At 62.9% G+C, this 17,314-nt stretch overlaps 1 protein-coding gene across 1 annotated transcript in view; it reads left to right on the forward strand.

Annotated features, from left to right (window-relative positions):
* The first annotated feature begins 98 nt into the window (after positions 1-98).
* The window catches only part of MAN2A2 (mannosidase alpha class 2A member 2), a 38,056-nt gene continuing 20,840 nt past the window's right edge, over positions 99-17,314 (forward strand). Inside the window, exons 1-22 of the mRNA XM_044444829.1 lie at positions 99-344; positions 522-666; positions 2,984-3,155; positions 5,208-5,335; positions 5,734-5,907; positions 6,174-6,360; positions 6,469-6,646; positions 6,910-7,112; positions 7,211-7,393; positions 7,482-7,596; positions 7,743-7,810; positions 7,973-8,138; positions 8,547-8,783; positions 8,881-9,003; positions 9,956-10,070; positions 10,148-10,281; positions 10,375-10,516; positions 10,716-10,849; positions 12,978-13,055; positions 13,259-13,447; positions 13,584-13,694; positions 13,869-14,243. Coding sequence (XP_044300764.1) covers positions 231-344; positions 522-666; positions 2,984-3,155; positions 5,208-5,335; positions 5,734-5,907; positions 6,174-6,360; positions 6,469-6,646; positions 6,910-7,112; positions 7,211-7,393; positions 7,482-7,596; positions 7,743-7,810; positions 7,973-8,138; positions 8,547-8,783; positions 8,881-9,003; positions 9,956-10,070; positions 10,148-10,281; positions 10,375-10,516; positions 10,716-10,849; positions 12,978-13,055; positions 13,259-13,447; positions 13,584-13,694; positions 13,869-14,024 — 3,252 coding nt within the window. The 5' untranslated portion in view covers positions 99-230 and the 3' untranslated portion in view covers positions 14,025-14,243. The remainder of the gene's footprint in view (positions 345-521; positions 667-2,983; positions 3,156-5,207; positions 5,336-5,733; positions 5,908-6,173; positions 6,361-6,468; positions 6,647-6,909; positions 7,113-7,210; positions 7,394-7,481; positions 7,597-7,742; positions 7,811-7,972; positions 8,139-8,546; positions 8,784-8,880; positions 9,004-9,955; positions 10,071-10,147; positions 10,282-10,374; positions 10,517-10,715; positions 10,850-12,977; positions 13,056-13,258; positions 13,448-13,583; positions 13,695-13,868; positions 14,244-17,314) is intronic.

A 17,314-nucleotide genomic window follows, 5' to 3' on the forward strand; every position in this document is an offset into this window, starting at 1 on the left:
TGGCTCCTGGCTGCTGCCCCCCGAGAGCAGGGCCGGCGGGCCTCGGCCTCACCCGCTGCCCGTCCCGTCCCCTCCGCGCCGCGCAGAGCCAGATCTCCGTGCTGCAGAACCGGATTGAGCAGCTGGAGCAGCTGCTGGAGGAGAACCACGAGATCATCAGCCACATCAAGGACTCCGTGCTGGAGCTGACCGCCAATGCCGAGGGGCCGCCCGTGGCGCTGCCCTTCCACATGCCCAATGGCTCCTGGCTGCTGCCCCCCGAGAGCAGGCCCAGCTTCTACTCCGTGGCGCCCCAGGACTGCCAGTTTGCGCTGGGGAGCCACAGCCAGAAGGGAGACCTGCAGGTGAGGCCAGGGGTGGGGACCGGGCGTGGAGGCCGCTGGTCTGGTCCAGGGCGAGGGCAGCTCCTGCCGGCGGGGCCGGCGCGCGGGAGAGGCGGCCGGTGCAGGCGCCTGGTGGCCGCAGTGGGTGGCCGGCAAGCGGCGAGGGGAATGGCCTCGCGCTGCATCTTCCTTCCCCAGATGTTGGCTGTCGCGGCATCGCTCCCCTATGACAACCAGGACGGCGGCGTGTGGAAGCAAGGCTTTGACATCAGTTACGAGCCCCATGAGTGGAACCTGGAGCCCCTGCAAGTGTTCGTGGTGCCCCATTCCCACAATGACCCGGGTAAGTGAGGTGCACCAAGGCTTCCGCCTGCTTTTGGGGAGGGACACCTGAGCTGTGCAGGACGGAAGCTCCATCCTCAGCTGAAGCAGCAGTGGCAGAGTCCGCAAAGCAGCGGCAGCAGCTGTTAGCTAAGATCGGGTGGAGCTGAGAGTGGATGTTGCTAGTCGCAAAGTCGCGTCCGACCCACAAGTGTGCTCTCTTGGTACACATCTTTGGTGTAGCTGCACTTAAAATACCGTGTGCAGTTCTTGAAAAGGGACACTACTGAGTGGAAAAAGTGGAGAGCGGGCGACAAAAGTGACCAAGGGGCTGGAGCACCTCAGCAGGGAGGGCCCTTCGGACATGGAGCACGGAGCCACCGGGAGTGCTTAGTCTGGAAAAAATGCAAGTAAGGGAAGACATGATGTGGGCGTTTAAAATTATGCACAGTATGGAGAAAGTGGAGGAAGAGATATTTTTCCTGCATGTCTAATGATGCTGGAACCTGGGTTCTAGTATTATGATTAACTCCCTTAGTTTAGAAGGGATTTTAGCCTCTTGACTCCACCTTTCAACTTCCTTTTTTACCACTTGCATCACCTTAGAGAAGTCAAATGTAGCTGTTGAACCTCTTTGGTGATTTTTCATGTAAAACTGTATTCAGCCTGATAGCACCGTGGTCACTGTTTCCAGTTGGTCCAACAACATTTACATCCCCTGCCAGGTCCACTTAAGATCAATCCCAGGACTCCCTCCCTTCTGTTTAGTTCCGTGACCAGCTCATCTAGGCACAGTCCTTTAAGAGAGGAAGAGTTTGCACAGCTATCCTAATGAATGCCCCTAGAACACGCATACACATCTAGCATGATGGACAATGAATACCCTTAGCGTGGAGCATGGTTTTTGCACGTCCTTCTCCTTTCACACAGGAAAGAATAGCAAAGATTTGGGCCCTGACTTTGCATCCTGAGTGTGGCAGATCTGCCCTAGTGATAAAGGAAGACTCTTCCAAGGGGGTTAGTTTATCCAGTATGCAAACCGTAAATGAATTGAGACAGGTATGCAATAATGACATTGAAAGTTATTTGACTGGTAAGAAGAACTAGAGGAACTTAAGGGTGGAATGAATAAGTTCATATACAGATGAGGCAGAAACTCAAATGCCTGTTGCTGGAATCCTTGCACAAGGTGTGAAAGGTGGAGAAATTAGCCCTTCTGTTCCTGTTTTGCTGCCAGCCTCCCACTGGCACAAGGCCATTCTTAAGCTTGCCTTTCGGAGGTTTTTCTCAGGTGCAGTAGCATCTGCAGGGGTTCTCTTGCTCGTTGTTCAAGGAGGCAAGAGGGTCCCTCAGACATGGAGCACAGGAAGGCCACGGCTGAAAGACCTGGCAACTATAATCAGCTTTAATGGCCGTGAGGGGGAAAGTCTTGTCAGGTCACAGTTTTTGGAAACATGGCGAGTAACTGGAGCAGCCTGCCCTCCTCCAGCCTCTTGGCAGAAGTAACCACGCACAGGGTTGTAACTAAAGGCAGAAACTGACCTGTACCTGAGCTCTGTGGGATTGCAGCTGGACCCGAACCTTTCAAGAGAGTTTGCTCCTTGCGCAGGGCCGAGGTCTGTCTGATGAAGTCTGGCTACCCGCGGAAGGTGAAGGCTGCAGAGCCACCACATTCTGTGCATTTTAGCTCAGTCAGAACATTTGAAAGCCTCCCCTTGGATAAACTGGTGTGCTTAAGGTCTAAATGCTGGTTGAAATGGATCCTGAGTTTAAATGACTACAGAGCGAGTTACGAGCCCCTCACACGAGCCAAAGGGAACCCCGCTTGGGGCCAGTGTGAGGCAGTGCAACTCAGGTCTGCTCGGAGGCTGTCGGCCGGTGAGATACTGCATCTAGTAGGCCTGCCTGTGTGGATTGGGGTCACTGGCCTGCAGTCCCTGGGTTACCAACATGGCCACGGGATCACAGAGTAGCAGAGAAACGGGAATTCATCTTTAATCAAATGCGTATGTAAGTCGGATCTTGTCTAGTCCACCCTTCACCTTTGCGGGAGTCAGGGCGCAGGACTTGTGTGAAAGCGGAAAACTGCAGCTTTCTCTAGCCCCAGCCCAAACTCTTTGCGGCCAGGAAATGCTGGAGAGATGCCCTTCTGGGTGGCTGGGCAGGAAGGCCTGCTTTGGCAGCCCCCTTCCCCTTCCTCTGTGGTGATCCCAATCTTCCGCAGTCATTTGTTTCAATGAATGGGCTTTATGGCCGTTTGTTTGTAAGTATGGATCTTTGGGACTCAGCTGCCTGTGGCTGAGGAAGTGCCCACAATGCTGTTTTTGTGCCCCTCAAAGGGTGGATCAAGACGTTTGACAAATACTACTTCGACCAGACGCAGCACATCCTCAACAGCATGGTGGTGAAACTGCAGGAGGACCCTCGGCGACGCTTCATCTGGTCTGAGGTTTCCTTCTTCTCCAAGTGGTGGGACAACATCAGCACTCAGAAAAGGGCCGCGGTCCGCAGGTAAGGGCGGCCCCCGTGTGCACAGGCCGTCTGCCCGCAAGGTCTGCAGAAAGAGGGCGGGGGCAGCGTGTTGAGGAGAAGGATCCCGTGAGGTGGGCGCGGCGCGTCCCCCCCTTGGCCCTTTGCGTGCTCACAGAGGTGCCTTGTGCAGTGAATGAAGCGCAGCAGCACAAGTGCTGGCGCTGGGCCCATGTCTGCAAGAGCCCTGGGGATTTCACAGCCAACGTGAGCCTTTGCTGCACTTGTGCGGGCGCACTCCGGCCTTCGTCCAGGAGGCAAAATCAGGCTGCGAGGCGCCGTGTCGACATGCAGGCCCTCCGGGCAGTGTTGCAGCAGGTCCAGGCTGGCAGAGTCGGAAAGCAGCCGCTTTTGGCGTAGCGGGCCTGGCAGCGTCGCCTGCTGCCATTCCCTCCGCTCCCCGTTGCCCTTCCCTTCCCGTCTTCGCAGCAGTCGGGCAAGAGCCACACGAGTGGGGGGCCTCGGGCAGGTGCTGGCTGGGGAGGTGGGCTGCTGGCGAAGACTGGCCGGCCCCCCAGGCTCCCCCAGTGCCCAGCACAGGCTGTGAAATGCAGCAGGTGCAGGTGGGGAAAGCTCGGGGGTGCCGAGCCTCACAGAAAGGGGCTTCCTCCACCCACCCACCTGCCCGCAGCGTGATCCCCCAGCTTAGCCTCCCCCCGGCTCTGCAAGCCTCATCCCGCTGCCAGTGTGTGGGGGGGGGACGTTGCAGCACAGGAAGGGAATCCTGGGGACAGGAGGAAGGTCTTTGCGTGGCGTGGGTCAGGCCCCCCTCCTGTTCCCAGCAGGAATCCTTGCACTCCCAGATGCCAGGAACTGGGAGCCCAGGGCACAATGGCGGGACGCCTGGGGTTTGTCATCCCTCCACAAAACACAGCGCAAAGCGGCACGGCACTGTTGGTGTCCCCCAGCTGCGGGCTTGGGGCTGCGTCAGTGCGTCTTGTGTCATCCCGGTCTGAGCCAGCCATGCCGGGGCGGGGGCGGTTGGGCCGATCCTGCAGCACATGGTGGTGCTCAAGGGGGCTTTTGTAGCCACGTGGAAACCACCCTCGTGGACGTATGCTGGGTTCGAGCAGCATGCAGCCACGACTGCTCGGTTCGAACCCACCTGTGTATGTGCCCGAGACAGAGACTGGCACGGCTGCCAGCCCGTTGAGGCTTGCAAAGCACCCGCACTTCCGAATTTGCCACGGCACCACTGATTCTCGGGTAGCATTTCCAGGAATGCCTGCCAGGCCCTCGTGCAAAATCGGCCGGAGGTGCGACGCTTGAGGGGCCCATGGGATCCCAGTCACCGCTACTGCACCGGGAGCCAGAGTGCAGACAGAGCCTGCTGCCTCTGCGGGTGCACGCAGCGTGTTCAAGAACAAGGAAGGCTCCCGGGCCACCTTGCGTGCTCTGCAGGGCAGGAGCAGAGCTCCCCTCGTGGAAATCCCCAGTGCATTTGCAGGTGCCCCAGGGCTGCCACCATTACTCGCCTATTTCACAGGCTGAATGGGCCCATGAAATCGGGTCTGACCCATCTGTGAGCCGAACTGTTAGCTCTTAATAGCCAAAGCTGGCAAAGCACCTTGCAACTAATTCTTGGAGGGAAGCCAACAGGCGTTCCAGAGGTTCCAACTCGGGACAAACTGTTACTCGAGCCTGAGGGTTAGATGATCAAAATGGGAACAGAAAAGGCCGTGAGCTTAGTGGAAAGCATGAAAACAGGTTGAAAAGACCAAAGTGCCAGAGGGGTAAATATATACACCAGTGTCATGTGGAGGAGAACATTGTGCGCATGTTGTAATGTCTGAAGGCACAAAGATGAGGGAATTGGGAGTGTTTGTTTTCAAATGGAAAAGTGATCTAATGGGCATAACAAATCTGGAGGGAAGAGAGAAGTGCCAGGGCAGCACAGATCTCACAATGATGCAAACACTATCCAGGCTGAAAATTCCTCAGACTTGCATGAGTCGCGCTGAATAAGCAAGCACATATTAGCAGAGCGAGGGCGCCCGTGGTCGGGTGCTTCTGATGTCGGGCTCCCGTTCACAGGCTCCTGGGCAACGGTCAACTGGAGATGGCCACCGGGGGGTGGGTGATGCCCGACGAAGCCAACTCCCACTACTTCGCCATGATTGACCAGCTGATCGAGGGGCACCAGTGGCTGGAGAGGAACGTTGGTGGGTGCCGCCGCTCCAGCTGAGCAGGGCTGGCCGAGCTGCTGCCAGGCAGGGGTGCTGGTGGGCCCGCTGCCCGCGGCCAGGCTCAAGGTCTGCTGGGCAAGAGACCCTCCCCATGGGCAGACCCCGGGGTGTCGTGCCGCTCCCAGGCAGCTCTGGGGGCTCAGGCCAGCAGCCTGCCATGGCGTGGCGTGGCGTGGCGTGGCGAGGAGGGCCGGCCGCCGGTTCCGGCCTCCGCTCAGGTGCAGGCATGCCTTGGGGAGCCGGAGCAGCTCGTCGGTGCGTGGTGGGCAGAGTCCCCGTTGGGGCTGGGCTGCGCTCCCGTCCTCCGAGGGGGCTGTGAAGCAGGCCCAGGCCCCCCCAGCCGGTGCACCAGCGCCTCCCCCTTCCGCCTGCAGGGGTGACCCCGCGCTCCGGCTGGGCCGTGGACCCCTTTGGCCACAGCGCCACGATGCCGTACCTCCTGCGCCGCGCCAACCTGAGCAGCATGCTGATCCAGCGCGTGCACTATGCCGTCAAGAAGCACTTCGCAGCCACCCGGAACCTGGAGTTCATGTGGAGGCAGAGCTGGGGTGAGAGGCGGCCCGCCGGCTTGCTCCTGGCCCCCCGCCCCGGCCGCTCTGGGGAGCCTTGGCCGCGCCCTGTCTGTGGATCCGTGCTGCCTCCGTGGCCGAGAGGCTGCTCCCCCGCTGGGCCGGCTGGCGCGCCCGTCCCCGTCCCCTTCCCCTGCGGCTTGCGGCTGGGCGGGCTGGCCCACGGCGGCCGCTGCGCTCGGGGCTCCGTCGGGCCTCCCTGCTCCTCCCGCCCGAGCACAAGGCACCTCACGTTGCCCCCACAGACGCCGGGTCCGGCACCGACATCCTGTGCCACATGATGCCCTTCTACAGCTACGACGTGCCGCACACCTGTGGCCCCGACCCCAAGATCTGCTGCCAGTTCGACTTCAAGCGCCTGCCGGGGGGGCGGATCAACTGCCCGTGGAAGGTGGCACCCAAGGCCGTCACCACTGCCAACGTGGCAGAGCGGTAAGCGAGGGGGCCTCCCCCTCCCGCCGCTCCGCTCTGTCCCCGACTTCCTGGCGGGTCGCCAAGGAGGCCACCGTCTGGGTCCCACAGCGGCTGCTCCCCCTCCAGGGCGCAGCTGCTGCTTGACCAGTACCGGAAAAAGTCCCAGCTCTTCCGGAGCAAAGTGCTGCTGGTGCCGCTGGGAGACGACTTCCGCTATGACAAGCCCCAGGAGTGGGACGCCCAGTTCCTGAACTATCAGCGCCTCTTTGACTTCCTCAACGCTCACCCCGATCTGCACGTGCGGGTATCTGTGACGTGGCCCATGGGGAGGCCAGAGGTCGCTGGGCCAGGGCAGGGCAGGGCGCTTCCCAGGAAGGGACGGTCAGCCGCCCTGCAGTGGAAGGGGGAGGGCTGCCTCCTTGGGCTGAGTTTTCGGTGCGGCTCCGGTGGGCAGGCAGACTTTGGCCACGGAAGTGCCTCCTGCCGCCCGAGGCAGCCGGCTTTTGCCGAAGCGGCAGCTGGAGGCCTGGGAGTTCACCCTGGTGCCCTCTGGCTGCCCTCCCGCAGGCGCAGTTTGGGACCCTCTCCGACTACTTCGATGCGCTGTACAAGCAGACGGGCACGGTCCCGGGCATGCGCCCCCCCGGCTTCCCGGTGGTGAGCGGGGACTTCTTCTCCTACGCGGACCGAGAGGACCATTACTGGACCGGCTACTACACCTCCCGGCCCTTCTACAAGAGCATGGGCCGCGTGCTGGAGGCCCACCTCCGGTGAGCGGCCGGGAGCAGAGGGCCTGCGGTGGCGGGGCCGAGCAGGAGGGCGGCCCGCCGAGCCCAAGGACGCGCTCATGGTGCCCGTCTTCCTGCAGGGGCGCCGAGATCCTGTACAGCTTGGCCCTGAACCATGCGCGCCACGCCGGCATGGACAGCAGGTACCCGCTGTCTGACTACGGCCTGCTCACCGACGCCCGGCGCAACCTGGGCCTCTTCCAGCACCACGACGCCATCACTGGCACCGCCAAGGAGGCCGTGGTGGTGGACTATGGGGTGAGGTATGTGCGGGATGGGCCCGGAGGGGAGGCTCCCCCGGCCCCGGCCCCGGCCCCGCCTCACGGCCCCGCCTGTCTCTCCTGCCCACAGGCTGCTGCATTCGCTCACGAACACCCAGCGCATCATCGGCAACGCGGCGCATTACCTGGTGCTGGCGGACAAGGAGGCCTTCCACTACGACCCAGCCGCGCCCTTCCTCGGCACCGTGAGCACGGCCACCCCCATCCCGCGTTCCCCATGCCTGAGGGACCCCGTCCGGAAAGGAGCGGGGTGGGGGACAGTCCTGCCCCCGGGGTGGCTGGGAGGCTGGCGCTCCCTGCACCCAGGCACCGAGGCTGCTTCTCCTTCCAGGACGAGACGCGCCTCAATCAGGACTCGCTGCCCGAGAAAGCCGTCATTGTGCTGGACTCGGCACCCAGGTGGGCCACGCTGGCGGCCCTCGAGGGACAGAGCGACTGCCGGCCGGCCGGCGAGGGGGCGGGCGGGCGGGCGGGCGGTGCGCATGGGCTGGGCTCTGTGGGGAGCAAGCCCGCCGTCCCCGGGCAGTGAGCCACGGCTCTGAGCACACGCCGGCCTCGCAGGTCCGTGGTGGTGTTCAACCTGCTGGAGCAGGAGCGCCTGAGCATCGTGTCCCTGCTGGTGAACACGCCGCGCGTCCACGTGCTCAGTGAGGATGGGCAGCCTCTGGCCGTGCAGCTCAGCGCCCGGTGGAAGTCCGCCACGGACATGGCAGCGGACGTCTACCAGGTGCGGGGGGGCGCCTGACGGGGGACCCACGGTGTCCGGAAGGGAGCCCGCCAGGCGGCTGTGGCCACCACAAGGCAGAGCGCCGCAATGCAGGCAGCTTGCCGGAGTTGGGGGCCAGTGTGGCCCGAGCTGGTCTCCACCTGGGAGGCACGGCAAGCCCCTCGCAGCTCCCGAGGGGGGTGGGTGCGGTCCGCTTGGGCCCTCCCCATGGCAGTGCACCTTTCCCTGCCCCACAGCATTCCAGTATGGGGGCAGCCCAAGCTTCGCCAGCCCGGTGCTTCCCTACAGATTCCCACTGCCATCAGCCGCCAGCCAGCTTGCTGCAAGCGGCTGTTGGTGGGTCATGCGCGCCTGGTGCGTTCGGGCGGCAGGGGCGCTTGCTGCCCTCGCCTGTGCTCTGCTTGACAGGTGTCCGTCACCCTGCGCCTGCCGGCCCTTGGCCTCAGCGTCCTGCACCTGAGCAAGTCTTTCGACAGCCACAACACACTCAAGTCCTCCGTGCGCCTCTTTCTGCATGGTCGAGACCTCCCTGTGCACAAGCATGAGGCCTTCCCGGTACAGGTCATTCCCGCGGCTGTGGAGGACTTCTGCCTGCAGAACCAGCACCTGCGGGCTTGCTTCTCGGGGCCCAGTGGGGCACTCAAGGTGCGCGTGGGCCGGCCGGTGGCCAGGGCACGCGGGAAAGGGGCCTGGAGGGGGCGGGGGGCGGCCCGCTCACTGGGCTCCGCTTGCTGTCCGGCAGAGCGTGCGCTACACCGGCGACGACCAGGAGCAGCCGCTGAGCAGCCAGTTCCTTGTCTATGGTACCCGCAGCACTAAAGACAAAAGCGGCGCCTATCTCTTCCTGCCGGATGGCGAAGCCAAGGTCTGGGCAGGCTAGCTGGGATTGGCGCTGTCCTGGGTGGGCGTGCGGGTGTGCAGGGGGCGGGCAGGAGGGCCTCTGTGCCGCCAGCCAGAGAGCCCTGCTGGTCCCAGAGGCCGCCGAGGGAGCGTGGCCCCACTTAGCTCTGTGCGGTCAGTGGCACGCTCTGGTCCGAGCAGCGGCGCTTCCTGCCGGAGCACTAGCAGGAGCCGCACTTTCCTGGGGAGGCCCCAGGGGACCCCCAGACAGACCAGCGACGTTCCTGGGACCGCCTCTGCCCTTGAGCGGCACCCTCCGCTGCCCCCTCTGGCTCGACTGGCCGAGCCGCCATGTTGCCTCTGCCCCGGTACTCCCTGCCCCCCTTTGCGGAGCCCCCCCAGGCGTCCGCAGGGGCAGGCTGAGATGCCCCAAGTGCTTTCCGCACCTTTGGTGGAGGGAGACCCTCGCTGCGCCTCCTCCCCAAGCAGCGCTTGGACAGGCCGCCACCCCCCGTCTCGTGTGCTGGGGAACGTTCCAGCCCTGGCTGCCGGGGAAGGGCTCAGGGAACTTCCCCGACCCAGGGCTTAGCAGCCCCGCCAGGCACATCTCTCGGGAGAACGTGCGGCTTGGCCAGAGGGCTGGTGAAGACCACCGCAGGGTGCGAGCCGAGCCTGCACCCTCCTGTGCTGCGAGACACACTGTGCTTGGACTGGTGTACCAAGCGGGGCTGGAGCGTTGAAGGCTGCAGCTGCACGGGCTGTCGGTTCCTAGTCGCATCCCGGCCTTGTGGATGAGGCTTCTATGCTTTTCCGGTGGGATCTTCCTAGCGTGACATTTGGCTTCTGTAACGGCATGTTCAATGCGGTGCTTCTGTTGAGCACTTGCGGAACGGTGGCTAGATTTCGTTGTGCTAGATAGAGTGGCTTGGACGAGATGAGCGGCCTTCTGGTAAGAGGCTCTGGTTCCTCCCACGCAGTCTTACGCCCCCAGGGACCCGCCGATGGTTCGGGTGACGGAGGGGCCTTTCTTTTCAGAGGTGGCGGTCTATCACCAGCATGTCCAGGAGGTGGTCCGACTCTACAACGTGCCAGGTGAGGGCCTGGGGGCCGGGGGGGAAAGCGGCCACCCCAGGTTTCACCCCTGACATCCTGGCCTCACGTGCTTCCAGGGGTTGACGGGTTGTCCCTCGAGATCTCCTGCATGGTGGACATCCGGGACCACGTCAACAAAGAGCTGGCCCTGCGCTTCAGCACTGACATTGAGAGCCACGGTGCCTTCTTCACCGACGTCAATGGCTTCCAGGTAGGGGGCTGGCGGGGAGGACGGAGGGCCTGCTGCACAGAGGGCCCGCCGGCCGGGTGGCGGCATGTTGCCCGCACTCTCGTGCTCCCGCAGATCCAGCCCCGGCAGCACCTGAAGAAGCTTCCGCTGCAGGCCAACTTCTACCCCATGCCAGTCATGGCCTACATCCAGGACACGCGGAGCCGCCTGACCCTGCACACGGCCCAGGCCCTGGGGGTCTCCAGCCTCGGCAGCGGTGAGTGGCGCGGTCGGGGCAGGGACGAGCGTGCAGGGCTGAGGCAGCGGCGGCCCTCCCCTCGATTGGCCCTGGTGCTGTGGCCACGGCGGTCTGGAGGGGGAGCACCCGCCGGCTCTGTGCGGCTGGCTGGCTCCAGGCGGGCTCCGGCGGCCGAGGCAGCCAGTGAGGAGGCCTGACCCCCGCCCCCCCTCGGCAGGCCAGCTGGAAGTGATTCTGGACCGCCGCCTCATGCAGGATGACAATCGCGGCCTGGGCCAGGGCCTGAAGGATAACAAGCGCACCTGCCACCGCTTCCGCCTCCTCCTCGAGCGACACAGTGCTGCCAGGAAGGTAGGAGGATCGGTGCCTCTTGCACCCTGCCGCTCCTCCTCCCCCTTCCCCCACGGGGCCTTTCAGACTCCCGGCAGAGACATGCAGGGGGATCACCTGGACTGCGCCTTCTCTGGGATGCCCCTTCCCTGGGATGCCCCTTCCCTTCCCGCCCCGGCCAGGCCAGGCCAGGCTTGGTCCCTCAGCGCAGCTCCTGCTGGCTCCCTCCAGGGCGTCAGCCTGCCAGTCGCAGCAGCCGCTGCAAGCGAGCGAGCGAGCGAGGCCATCGGTTGGGAAGCACACGGGGGCTGAACGGACTCGCTCACCCCGTGCCCAGCCTGGGCCCCTCCAGCTGGTTTGGGGTCCCTGCTCTTGCCCTTCCCATTCATTGCCCTGATGCGCAAGGGCCCGCACCGTGCTTCTGGACCCCCCTTCGCCCCAGCCGGCCCTTCGTTCTGCTAGACGAAATACGCCTTCCAGATGAAAGTGCAGTACAGGGTGGGATGGCCGTTGTCCAGCCACTCGCGTTTCGGCAGCGCCTGCAGAACGTCGCTCCTTTGCGTCGCTCCTTGGTTTTCCCTGCGTCCATTCGGCCTTTGTTCTTACAGCAGAAAATCCATTAAGGAGGGAAAGAGTAGAGCAGTGCAGCTGACAGGAAAACTGTGCCGTGTGGGGGCTGGAGCGGAGAGCCAGCTCTGGCGCATGGGAGTCGCCCCTTTTTGCTGAGCCCTTGCCAGGCATTCCCTTCCTCAGGGCTGTCTCTGTCCCGCAGCCGAGTCCCTTCCTGGAAGCGTCCTGCCCACTTGCTTGCGGGCTTGATTATCCAGAGGCCTGTTCTTTAAAAATGCCTGCCTGCCTGCCTGCGGCACAGTCCAGTTCTGGCTCTCTGAATTGTGCAAGAACTCAATGTTTAGGCAATTGTGCCTAATTTGTTTGAGATTATTTATCAGTCTTGTGGGGGGTGGGAATGTGGAGGCTTCCCGATCCTTTCCCAGCTCACGTACACAGAAGAGATCATCTTGCAATTTGGAGGAAGATCTGCTCAGTCATGGTAGCACTTTACCCTTTAAAGGCGGTGCTACCCGGCGTTCTGTGGGGCTGATGGGCTCTCTGGTTTCTTACAGAGGAATGCCCTGCCAGGGTGGGAAGGGAAGGGAAGGGAGGGGAGGGGAAGGGAAGCTCCCTGCAACAACAGGCGGTTGTCATGCATGGTTTCAAACAAGAAAAAAAACGTTTCAATCCAATGTTGGTGTTGAATGCAATTTAAAGCAGCAAGCAGAGCAGGCTGAGATGGCGGGGGGAGCAGGCGACATAATGTCCTCCCTGCATTCATACGATGTGTCAGCCATTAACTGTTCTTAAAAACAGCAGAGATGCGTTGGGGAAAGAGGGTAGGAAGGAGGATCGTGGTGTGTGTGTGTGTGTGTGTGTGTGTGGGGGGTCTTTCCTGCCACCCAGCCCCGTCCAGGCTGCCTGTTTTGGGCAGAGCGCAGCCAGGCAGGCGGCATGGGGGGGCCGGGGCACGGAAGGGCTGCTGCGGTCCCAGCAGTGGCCGCATCGCACCAGCAGGGACACGGTGGGCCAGGAGCGCCCCCGTGGGAGCGCACGCTCTTCATCCTGTCCGCTGAGCTTCGGGAGAGGGCAGAGAAGAGCCTTTTCATCCAGCCAGTGGGGAGGAGAACCCAGCAAATGCAGCTCTGGGCCAGGGGCACATTTCAGGGCTCCCCTAAAGCATTTCATTCCAGCAGGGGGAACGGGGGCCATTTTGCCAGCCAGTTGCCAGCGATGAGGTGGGTGGCGGAGTGGGGACGATGGGCCTGGTTCCCCCTGGGGGAATAGATAAGCAGCCGGGGCACGTTAACAGGGAAAGGCAGGCTGAAGAGCGAGGCAGAGCCATTCGAGGAGAGCGGGAGGAGGCAGCAGAGCTGTGCCAAGCAGGCGGCCCCGGGGGGCTGCAGGCGGCACAAGTCCCACCTGGGGCGGGACAGCCTGGCCTGTGCTCTGGCCAGGAGCACCCCTCCTGGGCCAGGGGGAGAGGCTGCAGGGGCACCCCATCCACCCCACAGGACTGCCCCCAAGGCAGAGGCAGAGGCGCTGCACTGCCGTGACGCGGCTGTTCTCACTCCCCTCTTCCCGCCCCCTCCCCCAGCGCTCCGGCTTCTTTTCCAAACTGGCTTCCGTGCTTAGAGACTTGGTATTTCCCCGCAGCGAGGCTGCCAGCCAAGAGGTAAAGCTCAGCCTGTCTCGTGCGCTAGCTGGTGGGCTGTAGCGGGGCCTCTGTGTGTGTGTTAGCCCAGTTCGTAGCGCAGGGGCGTAGCTTAGGCTGTGGGGGCTGCCCAGGGGTGGCCAGCGGCCCCCCTGGGCTGCGGCTGCCCTGTCTGGGGGCTCGGCCTGCCTGTCACTCCCGGCTTCGGCCACTCCTCGCTGCAGGCGCAAGACAGGCAGCCCGTCAGCTTCCCGTCGCTGCTGAGCCACATGACCTCCATGCACCTGAACGCCGAGGTGCTCGCGATGCCCGTCCTGCTGCAGGAGCCGCCAGCCCTGAAGTCCTTTCTGCCCCTCTCGGCCACCTTGCCCTGTGACTTCCACCTGCTCAACCTGCGCACGCTGCAAGGAGAGGTGAGCCCGGGGGTGCGGGTCAAACCAGGCCCTGCAGGATGCCCGCCCTCCCCCGGCAGCCTCTGCAGCCACTTGCCTCCCTGGCCGGGGGCCTCCCCGCCTGCAGGATGCCCACACCACGCCTGCTCCTCCCCAGGACGACTCCCTGCCCTCGAGCGAGGTGGCGCTGATCCTGCACCGGAAGGGCTTCGACTGCAGCCTGGAGGCCCGCAACCTGGGCTTCAACTGCACCACCACCCAGGGCACGGTACGTGTGAGAGACCAGCAAGGGAACTGGCGGCCTGCTGTTGCCGCACAGGGGTTCGGCACGAGCAACGCTCTTGCCAGGCCTCTGCTGCCCTTGACTTCTCGCCGGGGGGGGGGGGGGCACTGGTGTCCCCTGCTTGCCTCTGCCCTCACGGCTCTCCCCATTGCCTCCCAGCTGCTCCTTGGGGGCCTGTTCCAGGGCCTTGAGCTACTCTCCCTGCAGCCCTCCACTCTGACGCTGATGTACCCGCTGGCCGCCGCCTCCCCCAACAGCACGGCCGTCCACCTGGACCCCATGGAGATCACCACTTTCCGCCTCCGGCTTGGGTAGCACCTGCAGCGGGCCATCCCCGGACTCGCTGGCCAGCCACCCCTCATCCAAGCAGGGCCACTGGCCACGGGCACCACTTCGCCTGCCATGCCAAGGCTGGTCACGGGCTGCCCTGCTGTGGCACGTTGGCACTGGGATGCTGCAGAGGCCGGGAGGAAGCCCACCCGCTGCTGCAGCCATTCATTCGTCTCCTCTGAAGGACTCCGGGGTGCAGCTTCTGTCACAGCCGAGGCCCCCCCAGTGGTGAGTGGTCACGTTGCCCCGAGGAGGGCAGGAAGCGCTCTGACTGGGCCCCTGCCCTGCCCGCTCTCGGAGGGTGGGAGTGGTGCATGTCACTTCCTGCCCCGCGTGGGGCTGTTTGACCACTCCCTGGGAGAGACACAGACTTGAGGATGTAGCAAACACTGGAAGGAGGTAGATTTATGGACTTCCTGGAGCTTAGAACATACTTTGAAGAAACAAAGCTCTTTTTTGGAAACATTTGGTTTTGGAGTTGTGTTTTGGTTCTGAACTCAGCCAGGGAGCCAGACTGAGGGGAATGGAGGGGGCAGGTTGTGGGAATGTGAGAAAGGGGGTGGGGGTGGGGGTGAGCTGAGCAGCCAGAGTGCCAGGCCCTTGGGGACTTCCTGGTTCCTCTGGGAAGGAGACGCTTTCCCTGGGGAAGGAAGCTGCCAGATCCTGTGCCTTTGGAGGCTCAGCTACCAGCCGCAGAGCCAGAGCGGGGAGAGATGCGCATTTCCCACCCGTCCTATGCCAGACCAGGCATGTCCTCCCTTAGGCTGAGGAGGATGAATCCAGTTTGTCTTGGGGTAAGGCAAAGCCACGGTGGCAGCTGGTGGACGTCGCATGCGAGCATGGCCGGACTGCCACATGCACTGGTTCCGTTCTCATGGCTTCGCTTAACTGGGGCCGATCTCAGTCCAAGAGAAGTCATAAAGTGCCAAAGAGAAGCTACACAGTGAAAATTTTCAGTTTAATAGGGAAAGAAAACAATCTTATGCTGATGTTGCTAGGATGTACGGTAACAAATCTTCTATCTGTGAAATTGTGACAAAAGTTATGTATATGCACTGTATATAGCACTCGCTACTATCCATGGTTTCAAGCATCTGCTGTGAGGCACTTGGAACCGATCCCTACAGATCGGGAGGTCCTTTCCAAGCTGCCTCTTTCTGGTTTCCTTTCCTGACTTGGTTCCAAGAGATATAGAGGCAGCGGCTGCTTCTGTGAAAAGAGCCAAGCCACTTTAAAAATGATTCTGCACTTTAGCTGTTTAAAATTGCTGCTTTTTGAGCAAGTCAGGCGGGTGCTGGCTTTTCTGTGCTACGGACAAATGAGAAACGAACACACTCAAAGGGAGCACAGCCTTTCTAAACTGCTGTCTTTGTGCATTATTTATTGCATTTGTACCCCACTTTTATAATGAGCTCAGTGTGGCTTACACCATTCTTTCCCTCCTGCTCTCAATCTTATCCCCAGGTAGGCTGGGCTGAGAGTCTGTGACTGGCCCGGAGTCACCCAGTCGGCTCCACAGCCAAGAGGGGACTCGAACCCGGATCACCCAAGTCGCAGTCTTGGCCATGGTGCTAAAGCACCATTTTCCGACGGCGACAGCACGCTGGATTAGGTGCTGTGCTCCACCTGCTTGTCACCCAGCCGCAAGGACTCTTTGTGGCCGCCCCATGGGGCTTCCACTGGCCCCACGTGACCCATGTGCGCAGCCGTTGGTGCGCACTGCACTGCAAGCTCAGGCAGACCCCGCTTCCTGCTGCTCTGCTCCTGTGTGGAGGACGCCTGCCGAGGACCTTGGTCCTCCTTCCTCTAAGGTACCCCTGGCTGCCACCCTTGGCTGTCCAGGTATGGCCGCAGGCTTGCAGAAGGCCAGCTGTACAATGAGGAGCAGGATGAGAGCAAGAAGATGGCAGCCCCAGGACAGGCATACTGGGAAGCTGAGCGTGCAGCGCAGCGTGCTCAGGAGCTCAGGACCGTCGGAGTGCCACAGGAGCAAGCAAGAGCTCTTGGGCACCTTTAAAAGTAAACACAAGATTTCATGGGGGGCAGCCCACCCAGCACATCCAACGAAGAAGCCTTTGGCCTGTCAAAGCCTGTGCTCCTAGAAAAGCGTTTTGAATGAGTTTGATTTTTGGTGGTTGTCCTCTAAGGCCCTCTCCCTGAAAACAGGGTGCTTTCCCTCCCGATGTCGCCACAGCTATTCTGCGTAGGTGAAACAGCAGAGAGGCTTGTGCTGGCTTTGGAGATGGCCCAGGGTGGGGTGGGTTCTCGAACCCCTTGGAGCCTCTTTCAGGCTGGTTTTCTGCTGCACCAAGGACTTTCACCAGCTGCTGGAACAGTTCCTCCACCCCACCGGGCTCTGGGCCCCATTAGCGAAAGCTTTTCCATAATAATAGAACCTGGCCTGGTCCCTGCAGAGGCAAGCTGTAAGTGCAGCAGGGCCTTAATGGCTCAGGGAGGTGCTTGATTGTGCCTGGTAATGGATGCGGGAGCCAGGCAGGTCGGTGTGGTTTCGGCTTTCCCTCCCAATACGAGACAGCTGCCTCCACTCTGGGGTGGCTGGCAAGATGCTGCTCTCGCCCAGCGTGCTGCTGCTCCTGCTCTGCGCCAGGAAAGGTACTGGGCCTCCGGCACCGGCATCTCCTCCTCAGCACGGTCCCCCAGACTGCTTCAGGCACCTCGGCGGCGGGTGGGCACGCTTCAGCAAACCGGCGGTGGGAAGAGCCAGGGCGCACGGCAGGCTGAAGGCGGCAAGCGCTGTGCCGGCCCTGCACGGGCTTGGCAGCAGACGGGGCGGCGGCGGCGGCCAGTGCCTCCCTCCCCGGGCGCGGGGTGCGGAGCCGCCCCCTCGTGCGCCCTCCTAGCAAGGGCTGGCGGGCGGGCGGGCGGCCGTCGGAGCGGCGCCCTGGGGCACTTCGCGGAAGCGCCCGCTGCACGGCGGAGGGCCTCGCCGGGCCGGGCCGGGCCGGGCGGCGAAGCAGCGCTCTAGCTGGGAGGGGGGGCGGCGGGCGGGCGGGGGCGGCCCGCGCACCCCGGCCGGCGTGACCGCCGCGCTGTTTCAGCTGCAGCCGCCAACGCGCACCTCTGCGAGGGCTACTCGGGCCCGGACGGGCGGCCCCACGCCGGCTTCTACTGCCCGCGCCTGACCGACCCTCCGACCCACGCCTACTGCTGCCGGCCCGGCGGGAGCCGCGCGCTCAAGTCGTGCTGTTCGCGGGCCGCGCTCGGCGGCAACGGCTCCGCCGCGGCGGCGGCCCCCGCGGCGGAGCTCCGGTGAG

The sequence above is a fragment of the Varanus komodoensis genome, unplaced genomic scaffold (assembly GCF_004798865.1).
Source record: "Varanus komodoensis strain SLA01 unplaced genomic scaffold, ASM479886v1 scaffold46_1, whole genome shotgun sequence".
NCBI classification, from domain to species: Eukaryota; Metazoa; Chordata; class Lepidosauria; order Squamata; family Varanidae; genus Varanus; species Varanus komodoensis.